Genomic DNA, 14922 nt, shown 5'->3' with positions numbered 1-14922 from the left:
AGTAGGGAAGCTGTCCCGACTGGTAATTATTGACAGAAAAATCGAGCTTGTGGTATCACTTAAATTCTTTGTGTTTCGTGTACTTTCGCTGTTGCCTGAACCGTCGGTTAGGTCGAACAATGTTTACAATGAACGAGATTTACATAGCATCAGAGGGCAAAGTATTTGGAAGGGAAAATTCTGACAGGCCAGCCACAACAAGGAAGGATCTGGTTGGCTCGTCCTCAAGGATGTGGCTGCGAGAATTTTTGTTGTTCAACTTGTAAAAATCTAAAAAAGCGCCTCCAACTGGATTTAGCTTTCCATTTCTTCTTGCTACTGATTTTAATAGACATGTGCTGCCTCCAACAGCCCAAAACTATAATTTGCAGCTGATTTTGTTGACATTGTCAATAATATACTGAATGTCAGTAGATGAAAATTATCCTTCACTTGTCAAATTTCATCCTTAACATTTTAAATAAATGTTTTAGTCTATACTCTTACTTTCAGAAGCCACTGGCATACGTTACACTGAAGCAAGCATTTGACAGGAAGGTGGTAGGGAAGATCAATGTAAATCTAATGTTAAAGTAAATCAAGTTTCAGGGTTTGGATGGAATCAAATGACACTAATCTCCAGGCAGAATATTTGGTCCAGAAACAGATTTTAGTCACGTGATTTGCTCAGCTACGTAATAGCTTGGCTTAAAAAGAAAAGGATTTATCGCAAGAAATAAACTTAACCACAAAATTTAACCACAAAAGTGTAACAATACATTGCACAAATACTTAATTAACAAAGTACATTGAGTTGTCTGGTTTCATTCTAATAAAAATAATTAATTCTGTAATTTAAGGCTCAGGTACATGCTCAGTTCCTTTTGAAGAGGCAATCAGTTTCATTGTAGCACAAAAGTAATATACGGTAGATGCTGGAAATCTGAAATAAAAGCATAAATTTTTGGAGAAACTCAGCAGATCTGGCAGTTACTGCGAAGACAGAAACATTGTTAACATTTTGAGTCAATTAATATTTCTTCAAGAACTCAAAAAAATTACATTCAGCAGGAAAGTGGTTCTGAGCAAGTTATTGGAGCTAAGGGCTGACAAGTCCTTCATTCTGTTGGATGTTATTCTAGGATCTTAGGAGCATAAGATATTGGAGCAGAATTAGACCATTCGGCCCATTGAATCTGTTCATCCATTTGACCGTGGCTGATATGCTTCTCAACTCCACTCTCCTGCCTTCTTCCCATAACTTTTGATCCTCTTGCCAATCAAGATCCTTTCTATCTCTGTTTTAAATACATTCAATGACTTGGTCTCCATAACCTTCTGTGGCAATGAGTTTCACAGATTCATCATCCACTAGCTGAAGAAGTTTCTTAAAAGAAATGGCTAGTGAGATCATAATCGTTAGTTTAATCGTTGAATTTAGAAATTTTCAGTCAGAATGAAAAGTAGCAAATAGAAACTCTTTATTCAAGAAGTGAAGGAGGCAGAAAACTGGAAAATATGAGCCAGTTATCTTGACATTTGTATTAAGAAAGATGTCAGAAACTTTGGTTAAAGACATTATAACAGGGGACTTTAGTTTGTGATAATCAGGCAGAGCTAAAAAGGTTTTGTGAAAGAGATAACAAGTTTCATCAATTTATTCGAATACTTTGAAGGAGTTGCATGTGCTGTGTTTAAAGGGCAGCCTGTAGAAATACTATCGTTGGATTTCCAGAAGGCATTTGATAAGGTGACACATCAAATTTTATTGCGGAAAATTAAAGTTCAAGATATAAATTGTAACATCAGAGCATGCTAAAAGAACGGCTGACTGGCAGAAAACACATAAGTGGATTTTTATCTGATTGGCAGGATATGACGAGCAGTGTCCCACCAGTGTCTGTGTTGGCCTCAACTTCTTCCAATTTATATCAATGACTTAGATGAGTGGAACAAAGCCATGATGGTTAAATTGTCAAGCATATAGGTAGGAAATTAAATTGTGACGAAGGCATAAGAAGTTTGTAGGCAGCTATAGATGGGTTAAGTTAGTGGACCAAGAGCTGGCTGATGGAGCATATTGCAGGAAAACGCGAAGTTATTCAATTCGGCAGGAAGAATAAAATCAAAGCAGAGTATTACTTAAATGGAGAATGAATGCTGAGATGCAGAGGGTTCTAGGGGATCTAGTGCAGAGTTACAAAAAGTTAGTATACAGGAAGAACAAACAATCAAGAGGCTAATGGAATACTTTACGACTTTATCATGAGAGGAATGTAACGTAAAAGCAAAACTGCTGTGATTTCATTCTGCATGGCATTAGTGAGACCTTATCTCAAATATTGCATCCAGTTTTGATCTCCTCAATTGAGAGAGGATGTAAATGCGTTGGAGGAGGATTAACAGGAGATTTATTAGATTGATACTTGTAATGAGTGCATTGTCTTGTGAGGATAGATTGGATAGGCTAGCTTATTTCCACTGGAGTTTAGAAGTTGAGGGGTGACTAGATTGAAATATTAAAGATCCTGAATTGCCTTGACAAGTTGGATGTCCTGCTCACATCTGGAAAGAATGTTCCAGAAGTAGGGTTTACCGTTGTATAACTGAAATGAGAAATCTTTTCTGTCAGATGGATATGCAACTTTGGAACTTTCTGCCTTAGAGGGCGATGGAAGTGGGGTCATTAAGTATTTTTTAAGACAGAGGTACTTAGATTCTTAGCGAGGTTTGAGAAAATTTGTAGCTCAGGTTGAGATTCTGGATATAGATTTGCTCGCTGAGTTGGAAGGTTCATTTCCAGACATTTCGTCACCCTACTAGGTAACATCTTCAGTAGACCTCGGGCGAAGCATTGCTGATAAGTCCTGCTTTCTATTTATATGTTTGGGTTTCTTTGGATTGGTGAACACCAAATAGCCACAAAAAGACATGACCCTCTCTCACTAGTATCCTTACATACAGATGAGGAAGGACACCACTTTGACTGGGACAACACATCCATCTTAGGACAAACCAAACAAAGACACGCATGAGAATTCCTAGAAGCATGATTTGGAGATGCCAGTGTTGGACTGGGGTGTACAAAGTTAAAAATCACACAACACCAGGTTATAGTCCAGCAGGTTTAATTGGAAGCACTAGCTTTCGGAGCGCCGCTCCTTCATCAGCTGGTTGAGCGGCGCTCAGAAAGCTAGTGCTTCCAACTAAACCTGTTGGACTATAACCTTGTGTTGTGTGATTTTTAACTTTGTAGAAAGATGTAGACAGGTTAGGAGAGTGGGCAAAGAAGTGGCAGATGAAATACAATGTGGGAAAGTGTGAGGACATGCAGTTTGGTAGGAAGAATAGAGTAATGGACTATTTTGTAAATGGGGATAAAATTCAGAAATCGAAAGTGCAAAGGGACTTTGGAGTCCTAGTCCTGGTTTCTCTTCAGGTAAACTTGCAGGTTGAGTCAGTAGTTAGGAAGGCAAATGCAATTCATCTTGAGAGGACTAGAATATAAAAGCAGGGAAATATTTCTGAGGCTTAAAAGGGTCTGGTCAGATCACATTTAGAGTATTGTGAGCAATTTTGGGCCCCTTTCCTCAGGAAAGATATATTGGCCTTGGGATGAGTCCAGAGGAGGTTCATGAGGATGATCCCAGGAATGAAAGGCTTAACATATGAGGAACATTTGAGGACTCTGGGACTATACCCGATGGAGTTTAGAAGGATGGGGGGGATCTGATTGAAACTTTCAGCATAATGAATGTCCTAGACAGAATGGAAAATGTTTTCATTGGTAGGAAAGATGAGGACCCGAGGGCACAGTCTTAGAGTAAAGGGAAGACCTTTTGGAATTGAGATAAGGAGAAACTTCTTTAGCCAGAGTGACGAATTTGTGGAATTCATTGCCACCGAAGACTATGAAGGCGAGGTCATTGAGAATATTTTAAAAACAGATAGATAAGTTCTTTATTGCCGTGGGAATCAAAGGTTGTGTGGAGAAAGTGGGAAAATAGGCTTGAAAAACCAATCTGCCATGTATGAATGACAGCGCAGACTTGATGGGCCAAATGGCCTAATTTCTGTTCCTATGTCTTCTGGTCTTATGCTTGATGTATAGCTAAACTCCATTTAAGCATCTTTATTTCCATACTCCTAGTTACCACAATTCCATTAAAACTTATTTAATGTCAACTTACAAAATCAGATAAAGGCCAAGATTTCATTGGCCTTTTTGATTACTTATTATTACCGGAAGGAAACTAGCAGTTAGTAACTTATTGGGTCACTTATCAGTGATGAGTTTTAATTTATCCCAGGACTAACAAAACTAAACAAAAATTATGCCAAATATTCAGTAAAATACAATTTAAGTACTGCCAGACAATAATTATATGACTTATTAGTGGATAAGTATAATTGAGTTTTGCGGCATCAAATAATAGAAAATTGACTGTCTGTAAATTGTGAATTACTTGCTCCCAATTTTCTTTTTTGGATTTGTTCATGCAATATGAACACCACTGGCAGGGCCAACATTTATTGTCCATCTCTAACTGTTGCTGAGAAAGTGATAGCAAGTTTTTTCTTCAAAGTTTGCATTCCATACCCATATGGGGTAGTTCAGGCTGGAGTTCCAGGGTTCATGTCCAAATAAATTTGGACATTTTATTTTATTTACTTTTGAGACCGATTTATTTTGAGAAAAATAAGTAGTTCTACAATATAAATGCATGTTGTAAAATTGATTTTTGCTTTGGTCTTTCTGTTTTTAAGGTGCTTTTTAACTATCCATGGATTTTCAAATAGAAGAAGAGCCCTCTGTTAGCACAAACACACATTGTACAAGAAATAAAAAGGGAGGATGTTTAAAGAGACTAGGTAAAACATTTAATTATTTCTTCACAATACAGGGTGATTTAAAAAAAAAACAAATTATAACATTTTATTTTAAAATATATAGATTCTACTTGGAGATTCTTCCATTCAGCCCACTTTTTTGTCTACCTGACTCATTTAATATCTACATGGGTGAGTGACTTTATTTAACACCATTGTACATTTGAAACTTTGTATAGATTTTAAAATTATATTTACCACAATTGATTATTAAATTATAATTTTCAAATATTAATTAAAACTATAAAAAGTTATTTATTTTTCTTGGCCAAGCCTTTTATTGATCCTTTCTTATGGCTTTAAGTAAGGGAACCTTATCTATGTTATTATTCCATTGTATGAAATGTAGTAAACAGATTTTAAATTATCTCAGAATCAACTGTTTTGAACTAAAATGTCACACAAGTTATTATTATTTAACCTGCACAATTTGTAAATATGCTACTAAAGTTCAAAAAAACTACACAACTATTTTTATAGATACAGTGTAAATATCTGTTTATTTTTACAATTAACAATGAATTACAGGGAAACCTTTTATCTTAAGACAGCAGCTGGAAAAGTTGATATTGCCATTCAGTAAAATGCAGTTTGAAAGGAACTATACATCTGAGCTGATAATGAAACCTTATCAAATGTTTTTGAATGTTATGACTTCAATACAATTTCTATCTCTGCATACCCTGAAAATAGGTTTCGGGAGATCTTAAAATGCAGTAATATGAAAGTTACTCATCATAGAATACTTTTCTATTATATATTTTACAGCATTATAATTCTCAGTCGAAATATTCTTTGCTGCAGAATAATGAGATAGCTATTCATGTCCACAATCTCCCTTATATTAGATTATTTGTTTGAAGTGTGTTAGCTTCGTGGCTTAATTTACCCTGACCCACTTTGAGATTGAATTGTGTTGGCTGAAGGATGAGAACAAGTTGTTTTTCTCTTTTGGTCCAGGGAACCCAACAAAAGGCAGGTGAGAGTATTTTTCCTTCTTTCCTCCCAACCGCCGAGGATATATATATTATAAAAATCTGAAAGTGTTATAATACATTTGTATTTTGTTCTTCAGGGCGATCGCATGTGGCACTTTGCTGTCTCACTTTTCCTGGTGGAACTCAATAACAATAGTTTGCTGCTTCCAGCAGTTTTTGGTTTGGCTGTTTCTTCATCACTTATTTTATTTGGTGCCTTAGTTGGAAACTGGGTTGACAGAAACACCAGAATGAAAGGTTTGATGGTTTTATTACACAGAAAAAATAACTCATGATGAGCATTAACATAGTAAATTAACAATGGTCCAATGTATTGATATATTAACCATAAACCAATATTTTCCTTTTTTGAATTTTAGTTGTGCAAGTTGCTCTTCTTATCCAGAATCTCTCTGTGATCTTATGTGCTGTGGTGCTTATGTTGCTATTTGTTTATAATGCTGAGATCACTATCCTATGGAATGGTTGGATGAAGGTAAGTATGACTTAATAGTGTTAAATTTGCTTGTCAAACAAGGCCTTTTTTGTTATAAGACCATATTAATTTCTTCATGCTTGTAATTATTATTAATGTCATTTTCTCAAAGTTTATCCAAACCGCACGAGTGATTAAAATAATGATAAACTTTGGATGAATTGCAAATTTGTTTACGAAAACATTTTTTTCTCTTTGTTTTTAGTAATGCTAAGTGGATTCTGTGGAGCAATAAATGGAAACTGCCAAGTGGTTAGCCTGGTGTTGGATTATGGATAGGGGAAGTCCTTGGTTATTAGTGGGAGGGATCTTGGGTCAAAGAGAAAACTGACAGTATTATTTGAGAGTTGAAAAAGGGAGAGGCTGGTCTTGGGATAACTGCTGACTGGATGTGAGACTACTAGAATATACTTAGATTTCCTAGACTCAGTATCCCTGCTTATACTACACTAACAATCAAACACATCTCTAATCAACAGCCCAACACTATACCACCATTCAGCACTTCCCACTTCTTATTGTTGTAGAGAATCCACCAAGCATTGTTAAAAACATACTACTCTGCCCTTCTTCAGAATATGTTTCCATGTTTCCAATCTACCTACATACCTGCACCATCTTGCTTTATGTCCTTAAAGCATTTTAAAAAAACTAAAATTCATATTTATGAATTCATAAAATTACATATTTATATAAAAGAACAAAAACTACTAGTTTACATTTCACATTATGGACATAATCCCATAATGGACATCTTATGGCAACAGTAAGGTTTGTGGATTAGAATTGAGAAAAATGCTTTCATTTTATATGTGTCACATTCATTATTTATAGATCGCCTAGGAAGTGGCTATAAGATATTTTGAAAGCATTGAATAAGCTTTTTACTAAGTATACTCAGTGCATTAAAAATGTAGACCTTAGTTAGAGTTCACAATACGGTTTCAATCCTTGATGAAAGACAAGGGAGGAGGCATAAGTATTTGGGTGCAATGTGGGAGTAGCAAGAGCTAACAGAAAGAGGAAGAGCAAACATGGGTTGGTGGAGGGGATTGTGGTGGTGAAGAAGGAAATCTGTAACCTCTCATTACTTTTCCTTTCTCATGTAAAAAAAGGCTTTCTCAGCACCAAAATAAGGAACCATCCATTTATGTAAAGTGTAATAACAGTCATGACCACAAAAAGCATTGAATCTTAATCTGATTTTACTTGTGGCAGGAAATGTTAATCTGATTTTTCTTGTGGCAGGAAATGTTACTTTTTAGCCTGTTATCTAGGAATAGGAGCTGTGGGGAAGGCAGGAAAGGACTGTCTGTGGGGAACGCTGTCAAAATAAAAGAACTACGAAGGTGGGAGGAAAAGGCTATCAATGGATATAGATTGAATAAAGTTATAAATAGGTCATCTGGATGATGTAATTAAAAAAAAGAACACTTTGACAACAGGAGATAAAGTATGGAAAACAATAAAGTGTTAAAGCTGCTTTTTGAAGTTCTGAAACACAGTACTACATGCCTTGAAAGTGGAGCTGAAAGGACTTATAGGAAGTTACATTAAACATATATACATTGTTAAGTGTACAGGAATTGCCTACTCTACTGTTTTTATGGGATCAGGATACTTACTGGGCACTTCTGAACTCCTAGGCCCAAACTTCAATGCAGCATTGACTGTCATTTTAGAATAACCCAATGGGGTTTACAGTTAATTAAGTAATTTAAGTGTTGTGCACTGCTGTGCACAAATGCTGCAGCCAATTTGTTTGTGAGTGATGACTGGGACATAATAATTGGCTGGAACATCAAGTAGGACTGCTGTAGCTGTCAAAATAGTGTAATGGATTATTTTGGTGCCCCAGTCATCACTCACTAAACAAACACATTGACCACTGCATGACCATTATCACATTGTTGATTGTAGTTTGTTGTGCGCAAATTGGCTGCAGCATTTCCTGCATCACAGCAGTGACTAACACTAATTGGAGAGGATAGGCAGTACCTCAATTTAACGTCACATTTAAAAGATGGAGCCTCTGACTGCATAAAGTATTGAATGGTACTATCACCTAGATTTTGTGTTCAAGTCTCTGAGGTGGGAGTTCAGCCAAGAACCTTCTGACTCAAAGCGACATAACACTTAAAAATTTGTTCACAGGAGGTGGGCCTTTCTGGCTAGGTCAGCATTTCTTGCCTAACCTGAATTATCTTTAATTCAATGGTGATGGGTAGCTTTCTTGAACTGCTACAGCCAATGGTAGATGAGTACATCCATGCTGATGTTAGGCTGGGAGTTCCAACATTTTGACTCAGCAACAGTGAAGGCATCTGATATAATTACACATCAAGATGGTGTGTAGCTTGGAGGAAATTTGCAGTTGTGGTATTCCTATGCATCATCAGCTCTGTCTTACTACAGGATAGAGGTTATGTGTTTTGGGGGTGCTGTCTAAGGAATCTTGGATAAGTTGTTTTATAAGTGGCACACACTGCATTTATAAGTGATATGCACTGCAGCTACTATGTGTCATAGGTGGAGAGTGATAATGTAAATATTGGATGTGGTGCCAGTCAAGTAGCCTGCTTTAGTTTGAATGGTGTTGATATTTGTGTGTATTGTTGGAGCTGATCATATTCAAGCATCTATAATATTCCATCATGCATGGGTAGTTCTGCTATAACGTGCATTTCGTTAATGCGAATTCGCTATAACAAGATTGATGAATTGGTGTTTCTAAAGCACAAACTTTTAAAATGTGTGTTGGCTGTAATATGATTACATGGGCAACATTTTAAGCACTGTTTATAAAGCGTGATTTTTCTGTAATGCGGAGTTGCACAAGAATGCAACCATTGTGTTATAGAAGAACGACCTGCACCTCACTTGTACCTTGTAGATGGTGGACGGGATTTGAGATGTCTCCCAGGATGTTGATGGTGCAGAATTCTTTAACAGTAATGCAAATGTCAAGAGCAATGCTTGGATTCTGTCTTGTTGTAGATGGTCATTTCCTGGCATTTTTGTGGTGTGAATGTTACATGCAACTTATCAGCCCAAATGTGGATGCTGTCCAGGTCTTGCTAAATCTGCTTCAATATCTGAGGAGTCACCCTATCCAATACTTGCAAAATTCATACTCTCTGCCTACAACAGACAGTAGGTGCAGTGATATCACTTATAAATGCAGTTATTAAACAACTCATCAGGGTTCCTTAGACAGCACCTCCTAAACACATAACCTCTATCCTGTAGTAAGACATTGTGCAATCATTAGCGAATATCTTCACTTCTGATCTTACAATGGAGGGAATATCATTAATGAAGAAGCTGAAGATGGTTGTGTCTAGGACACTACCTTAAGGAATTCCTGCTGAGATGTCATAGTCATAGAGTCATAGAGATGTACAGCACGGAAACAGACCCTTCAGTCCAACTCATCCATGCCAACCAGATATCCCAACCCAATCTCGTCCCACCTGCCAGCACCCAGCCCATATCCCTCCAAACCCTACCCATTCAGATGCCTTTTAAATGTTGCAATTGAACCAGCCTCCACCACTTCCTCTAGCAGCCCATTCCACACACGTACCACCCTCTGCATGAAAAAGTTGCCCTTTAGGTCTCTTTTATATCTTTTCCCTCTTACCCTAAACCTATGCTCTCTAGTTCTGGACTCCCCCACACCAGGGAAAAGACCTTGTCTATTTACCTTATCCATGCCTCTCATGATTTTGTAAACCTCTGTAAGGTCACCCCTCAGCCTCTGACGCTCCAAGGAAAACAGCCCCAGTCTATTCAACCTCTCCCTATAGGTCAAATCCTCCAACCCTGGCAACAGCTTTGTAAATCTTTTCTGAACCGTTTCAAGTGGGCGGCACGGTGGCACAGTGGTTAGCACTGCTGCCTCACAGCGCCAGAGACCCGGGTTCAATTCCCGACTCAGGCGACTGACTGTGTGGAGTTTGCACGTTCTCCCCGTGTCTGCGTGGGTTTCCTCCGAGTGCTCCGGTTTCCTCCCACAGTCCAAAGATGTGCAGGTCAGGTGAATTGTCCATGCTAAATTGCCCGTAGTGTTAGGTAAGGGGTAAATGTAGGGGTATGGGTGGGTTGCGCTTCGGCGGGGCGATGTGGACTTGTTGTGCCGAAGGGCCCGTTTCCACACTGTAAGCAATCTAATCTAATCTAATCTAATCCTTCCGATAGGAAGGAGACCAGAATTGCGCGTGATGGCCCAACCAATGTCCTGTACAGGCGCAATATGACCTCCCAACCCCTGTACTCAATACTCTGACCAATAAAGGAAAGCATACCAAATGCCTTATACACTATCCTATCTACCTGTGACTCTACTTTCAAGGAACTATGAACCTGCACTCCAAGGTGTCTTTGTTCAGCAATACTCCCTAGGACCTTACCATTACATGCATAAGTCCTGTTAAGATGTGCTTTCCGAAAATGCAGCACTTCACATTTATCGAAATTAAACTCCATTTGCCATTCCTCAACCCATTGGCTCAGCTGATCAAGATCCCATTGTAATCCGAGGTAACCTTCTTCGCTGTCCGGTACACCTGCAATTTTGGTGTCATCTGCAAACGTATTAACTATACCTCTTATGCTCACATCCAAATCATTTATGTAAATGATGAAAAGTAGTGGGCGCAGTGTCCAGGAGGCGAGATAACAGATCTCCAATAACCACAGCCATCTTCCTTTCTGCCAGCTATGATTCCAACCAGTAGAGAGTTTCCACCTCATTTCCTATTGATTCCAGTTTCGCTAAGGCTACTTACTGCCACACTTGGTCAAATGTCAACTTGAAGTGAAGGACAATCAAACTCATTTTCCCTCTGAAATTCAGTTGTCTTGTTCATGTTTTGACCAGAGCTGCAATTAATTCAGGAGTTAAGTGGCTTTGGTAGAACCCAAATTGACTGTCAGAGAGCAGGTTATTGCTGACTGAGTCCTTTGTGATAGCACTGTTCCATCACCTTCCATCACATCTTCCATCACTTCGCTGATGATTGAGTATAGACTGATGTGCAATAATTGGCTAGAATGGATTTGTTCTGCTTTATATGGGCAATTTTCAACATTTTCAGGTGGCTGCCAGTATTGTGACTGTACTGGAGCAACTTGGCTAAGGGCACAGTAAATTCTGGAGCATGTCTTCAGTATTATTGCTGGAATTTTGTCAGGACCCATAGCTTTTGCAGTATCCAGCTCCTTCAGCCATATCTTGATACTGTGAGAATTGAACCAAATTGGCTGAAGTTGTTTTCTTCACATTCTATATTCTCTTTTACACTTTGCTGTGTGTACTGTTCTTTCAGTAACACACTCATCACATATAGTGTATCCATGTCTGTAAGGCCTATTTTGTCCGACTCATATGTCTGACTTTTGTCTGGGCACGTCCTGTCCCCTGTTCCTAGTCACTGCTTATTTTTCTCTTCCTGTCTCTTTCCTGTTGGCTTCTTTCTTTCTGTTGCCTTGCTCCCACCAATCCTCTCAGTTGCCTGTGTTAACCCTCAGTGACCAGCATTATTATCCTAAAGCCTCATCTCATTGAGGTTTTCTAGCTTCTTTTCATTTTTCAGCTGGTTGGAGCAACCAACAGACTGGGGACAGGAATAAGGGATAAATCAAGAAAGAACAGCAGAAAGACTGGGCAGTAGACAGGGGAATAGGAGACTTGCAGGGATGATGAGAGATTAACAGAAGATTGTAAGAAGGAGAAATGCTGACGCTAAAACTAGAACAACATCAGTCCCAAGGAAGGGTCACTTGACCTGAAACGTTAACACTCTGCAGATGCTCCCAGACTTGATCAGGTTTTCTAGCAATTTCTGTTTTCGTACCAGAATCTGTGAAACGTTTAACAAATCCGCTGGCAATTTTTGATAATGCAACTAGAAAATTAGAAATGGAAAACTGGTGGATGTGATATTTTTGATTTTCAGAAAGCTTTTGACAAGGTTCTGCATATGAAGTAATTAAGTGAAGCAAGAGCACATGGTGTCCGCAGAATGTTCTGGCATGGATTGTGAACTGGCTAACTGACAGAAAAACAAAGAGTAGAATAAACAGCTAATTCTCAATTTGGCACCTTTGACAAGGTGGGGTAACAGAAACATTAGTGCTTGTGTACAACTAATCACAACCTACATCAATTATTTCGAATAGGGATTAAATGTGATATTTCTAGGTTTATAGTTGATATAACTGACACTTTTACCGAGTTTTATGAGGAGGATGCAAAGGCACACTCAAGGGGATTTAGGTAGGCTAGGTAAATGGGCAAAAATTTAATAGATGTAATTCAGTTCAACAATTGAACATCCACAGCTGTCTCGGTAGTAAATTGCATTGATCCAGAAATCTGAGTGAAGAAATCTCCCCTCTTCTCCATCTCATAGCTGATTCTTTTTTCTGACATTGGAAATCCTGGTTCTAGATTCCTCAGTAAAGAGAAACATTCCCCCAGTAGCTACCCTATCAAGCCCCTTAAGAATTTTAAATGTTGTATTAAGATATAGGCAAATTTAGTTACTTCAAATGCATCAGACTATTTGACAGTATATATAATCCCTATCATACCTGATAGTCAGGTTTGCTTTCTGGTCTAATGGTTCTGTTAGGGAAAGGACTAAATGGTTTGGTCAACTTGTACTTCGTGACATGTGGCTATGCTACTAGCATTCTCAAGAATGTGCTTGTGCTGAGAGTTGCAGACTTTACTCTATTAAAATAAACGAGTGTATCAAGAGGTTCACATGTCCTAACAGGCTGTCTTCAACACAAAGAACAAACTACTATTCCACAAGTGGCAGTGATTTTATTTAACAGTTGGCCTTGCATGAATTCCTTACTTTCAGAATATTGTTTCACTTTACATGAGCATGAAACTCTATTGTAGACACTATATAGTTTATTTTCTTGCTTAATGGTAATCAATTTACTTCTTGTTTAACAGATTGTTTGTTACACATTGGTGATTGTCATCGGTGTGATTGCAGACCTGGCTAGCACAGCAATGTCAATTGCCATCCAACGGGACTGGATTATAGTGGTTGCTGGAGACAGTGACAAACTATCAAGTAACTATCATAGCTCTTTTGGAAAAATACAATTTCTTAGTTGCTGAACAGATATACATTTTCATTTTTCACCTTGGAATCAAAGGTAGTAATTGTAGAAATGGCCACAAAGTTACTTATAATTTAGCATTTCCAAAAAATGACCTTGCTTTCAATGTTGATTTTGGCAGTGTTGTTTTTTAGTTTTGTGATTAAAAATTCTTGCGTGCATTCTTTAACTTCATTTTTTCCCTCCATCTGTGCTTACTGACCCGACAGTAACCCAACCCTATGTTTTACATTCCCTCTCTGCCTCACATCTTCATCAATGCATTCTCATCTTTTTTTATTTGTTTGTTTTCTCAGGTTCAACATGTCTACTCCTCCTGACTGTGTGCCCTTAAAGCATGTCTTCCCTGTGACTTGTCTACCATGTGCTTCACCTCTCCACTACTACTTTGAGATGCATGCTGTCATTTCCTCTGTGCATGTTCTCACTAGCTATTGCAATTTTGTTCCCTGTCCAATGACTCACCTGCTTACCCTTACCATCCATAGTGTCCTTTCTCTTGCTGTCTCTCTGAGGTAGATAAAACTTAACGACAACCAGTCAGGATAATTCATGACATCTTAAATTTCCTCAAGGCACTTTTCCATTTGCCATGCTAGGTAGTTACAAGCGTGTTATCTAAGGTTATTACAAATAAAGATTTTGTGTTTATTTTTGATGATATTACAAAATCAATTGAGGTTTATCTACTTCAGTGCCAAAGTCAGATTTCAGACTTCCTGGAAAAATTAAATGACATGCATTTAGGACTATATTTTCTCCATTAACTACTTTTCATATGAAAGCAGAATGAAGCAAGATTTGAAATATTTGTAGAATAAAACTTTATTAGTAAGATTTTCTTAACTGTCTATAAATGGGTTTTGTTATGATCTTGTTACAGACCATTCACATTTCAAAAGAAATCCAAATAACCTGTTTTGACTAATAGAAATATATCTGACAATTTCACTTTTTAAACAAAATACAAATTTAAATGGATCAATTAAACAAAGTAAGTATAAGTGATCCAACACAAAGGCTTATAATTACTTACGTTTTGGACACAGGTTAACCTCTTATTTCCCCCATGAATTCTCTTATAAGATAAATCAGTCTTAAAATCATTTACTACTGCAAATGTGAGGGACCACTCACACATATGCTCCATCCTCTGGAGAATTTTTCAGCGCCACGCTTTCTCAGAGATCAAATTTTATTCACGAAGAACCTTAGGAAAAGTTGATGAGCAGAGAGATCTGGGAGTTCAAGTACATTGTACTCTGAAGGTGGCTGCACAGGTGGATAGAGTGGTCAAGAAGGCATATGGTATGCTTGCCTTCATCGGACGGAGTATTGAGTATAAGAGATGGCAGGTCATGTTAAAATCGTACAAGACTTTGGTTCGGCCGCATTTAGAACACTGTGTACAGTTTGGGTCACCACATTATCAAA

At 37.9% G+C, this 14922-nt stretch overlaps 1 protein-coding gene across 9 annotated transcripts in view; it reads left to right on the top strand.

The window, feature by feature from the left end:
• Positions 1-14922, top strand: part of LOC122551560 (ferroportin-like) — a 67782-nt gene that overhangs the window by 33053 nt on the left and 19807 nt on the right. For 7 of the 9 annotated variants that reach the window (XM_087989030.1, XM_087989028.1, XM_087989025.1 and 4 more), the window contains 5 exons: positions 4747-4851; positions 4934-5001; positions 5945-6104; positions 6227-6342; positions 13316-13439. In XM_087989030.1, coding sequence (XP_087845156.1) covers positions 4764-4851; positions 4934-5001; positions 5945-6104; positions 6227-6342; positions 13316-13439 — 556 coding nt within the window. In that variant the 5' untranslated portion in view covers positions 4747-4763. Of the gene's footprint in view, positions 1-4746; positions 4852-4933; positions 5002-5717; positions 5849-5944; positions 6105-6226; positions 6343-13315; positions 13440-14922 lie in introns of those variants that run through there. The other 2 variants (XM_043693633.2, XM_087989029.1) reach the window with 2 other exon arrangements.

Source organism: Chiloscyllium plagiosum, unplaced genomic scaffold (assembly GCF_037043375.1).
Source record: "Chiloscyllium plagiosum isolate Xiang-an unplaced genomic scaffold, Cpla_swu_hap1 HiC_scaffold_7, whole genome shotgun sequence".
Classification (NCBI taxonomy): domain Eukaryota; kingdom Metazoa; phylum Chordata; class Chondrichthyes; order Orectolobiformes; family Hemiscylliidae; genus Chiloscyllium; species Chiloscyllium plagiosum.
Note: the sequence above shows the minus strand (reverse complement) of the source record. Positions and strands in the feature narration are given on the sequence as shown.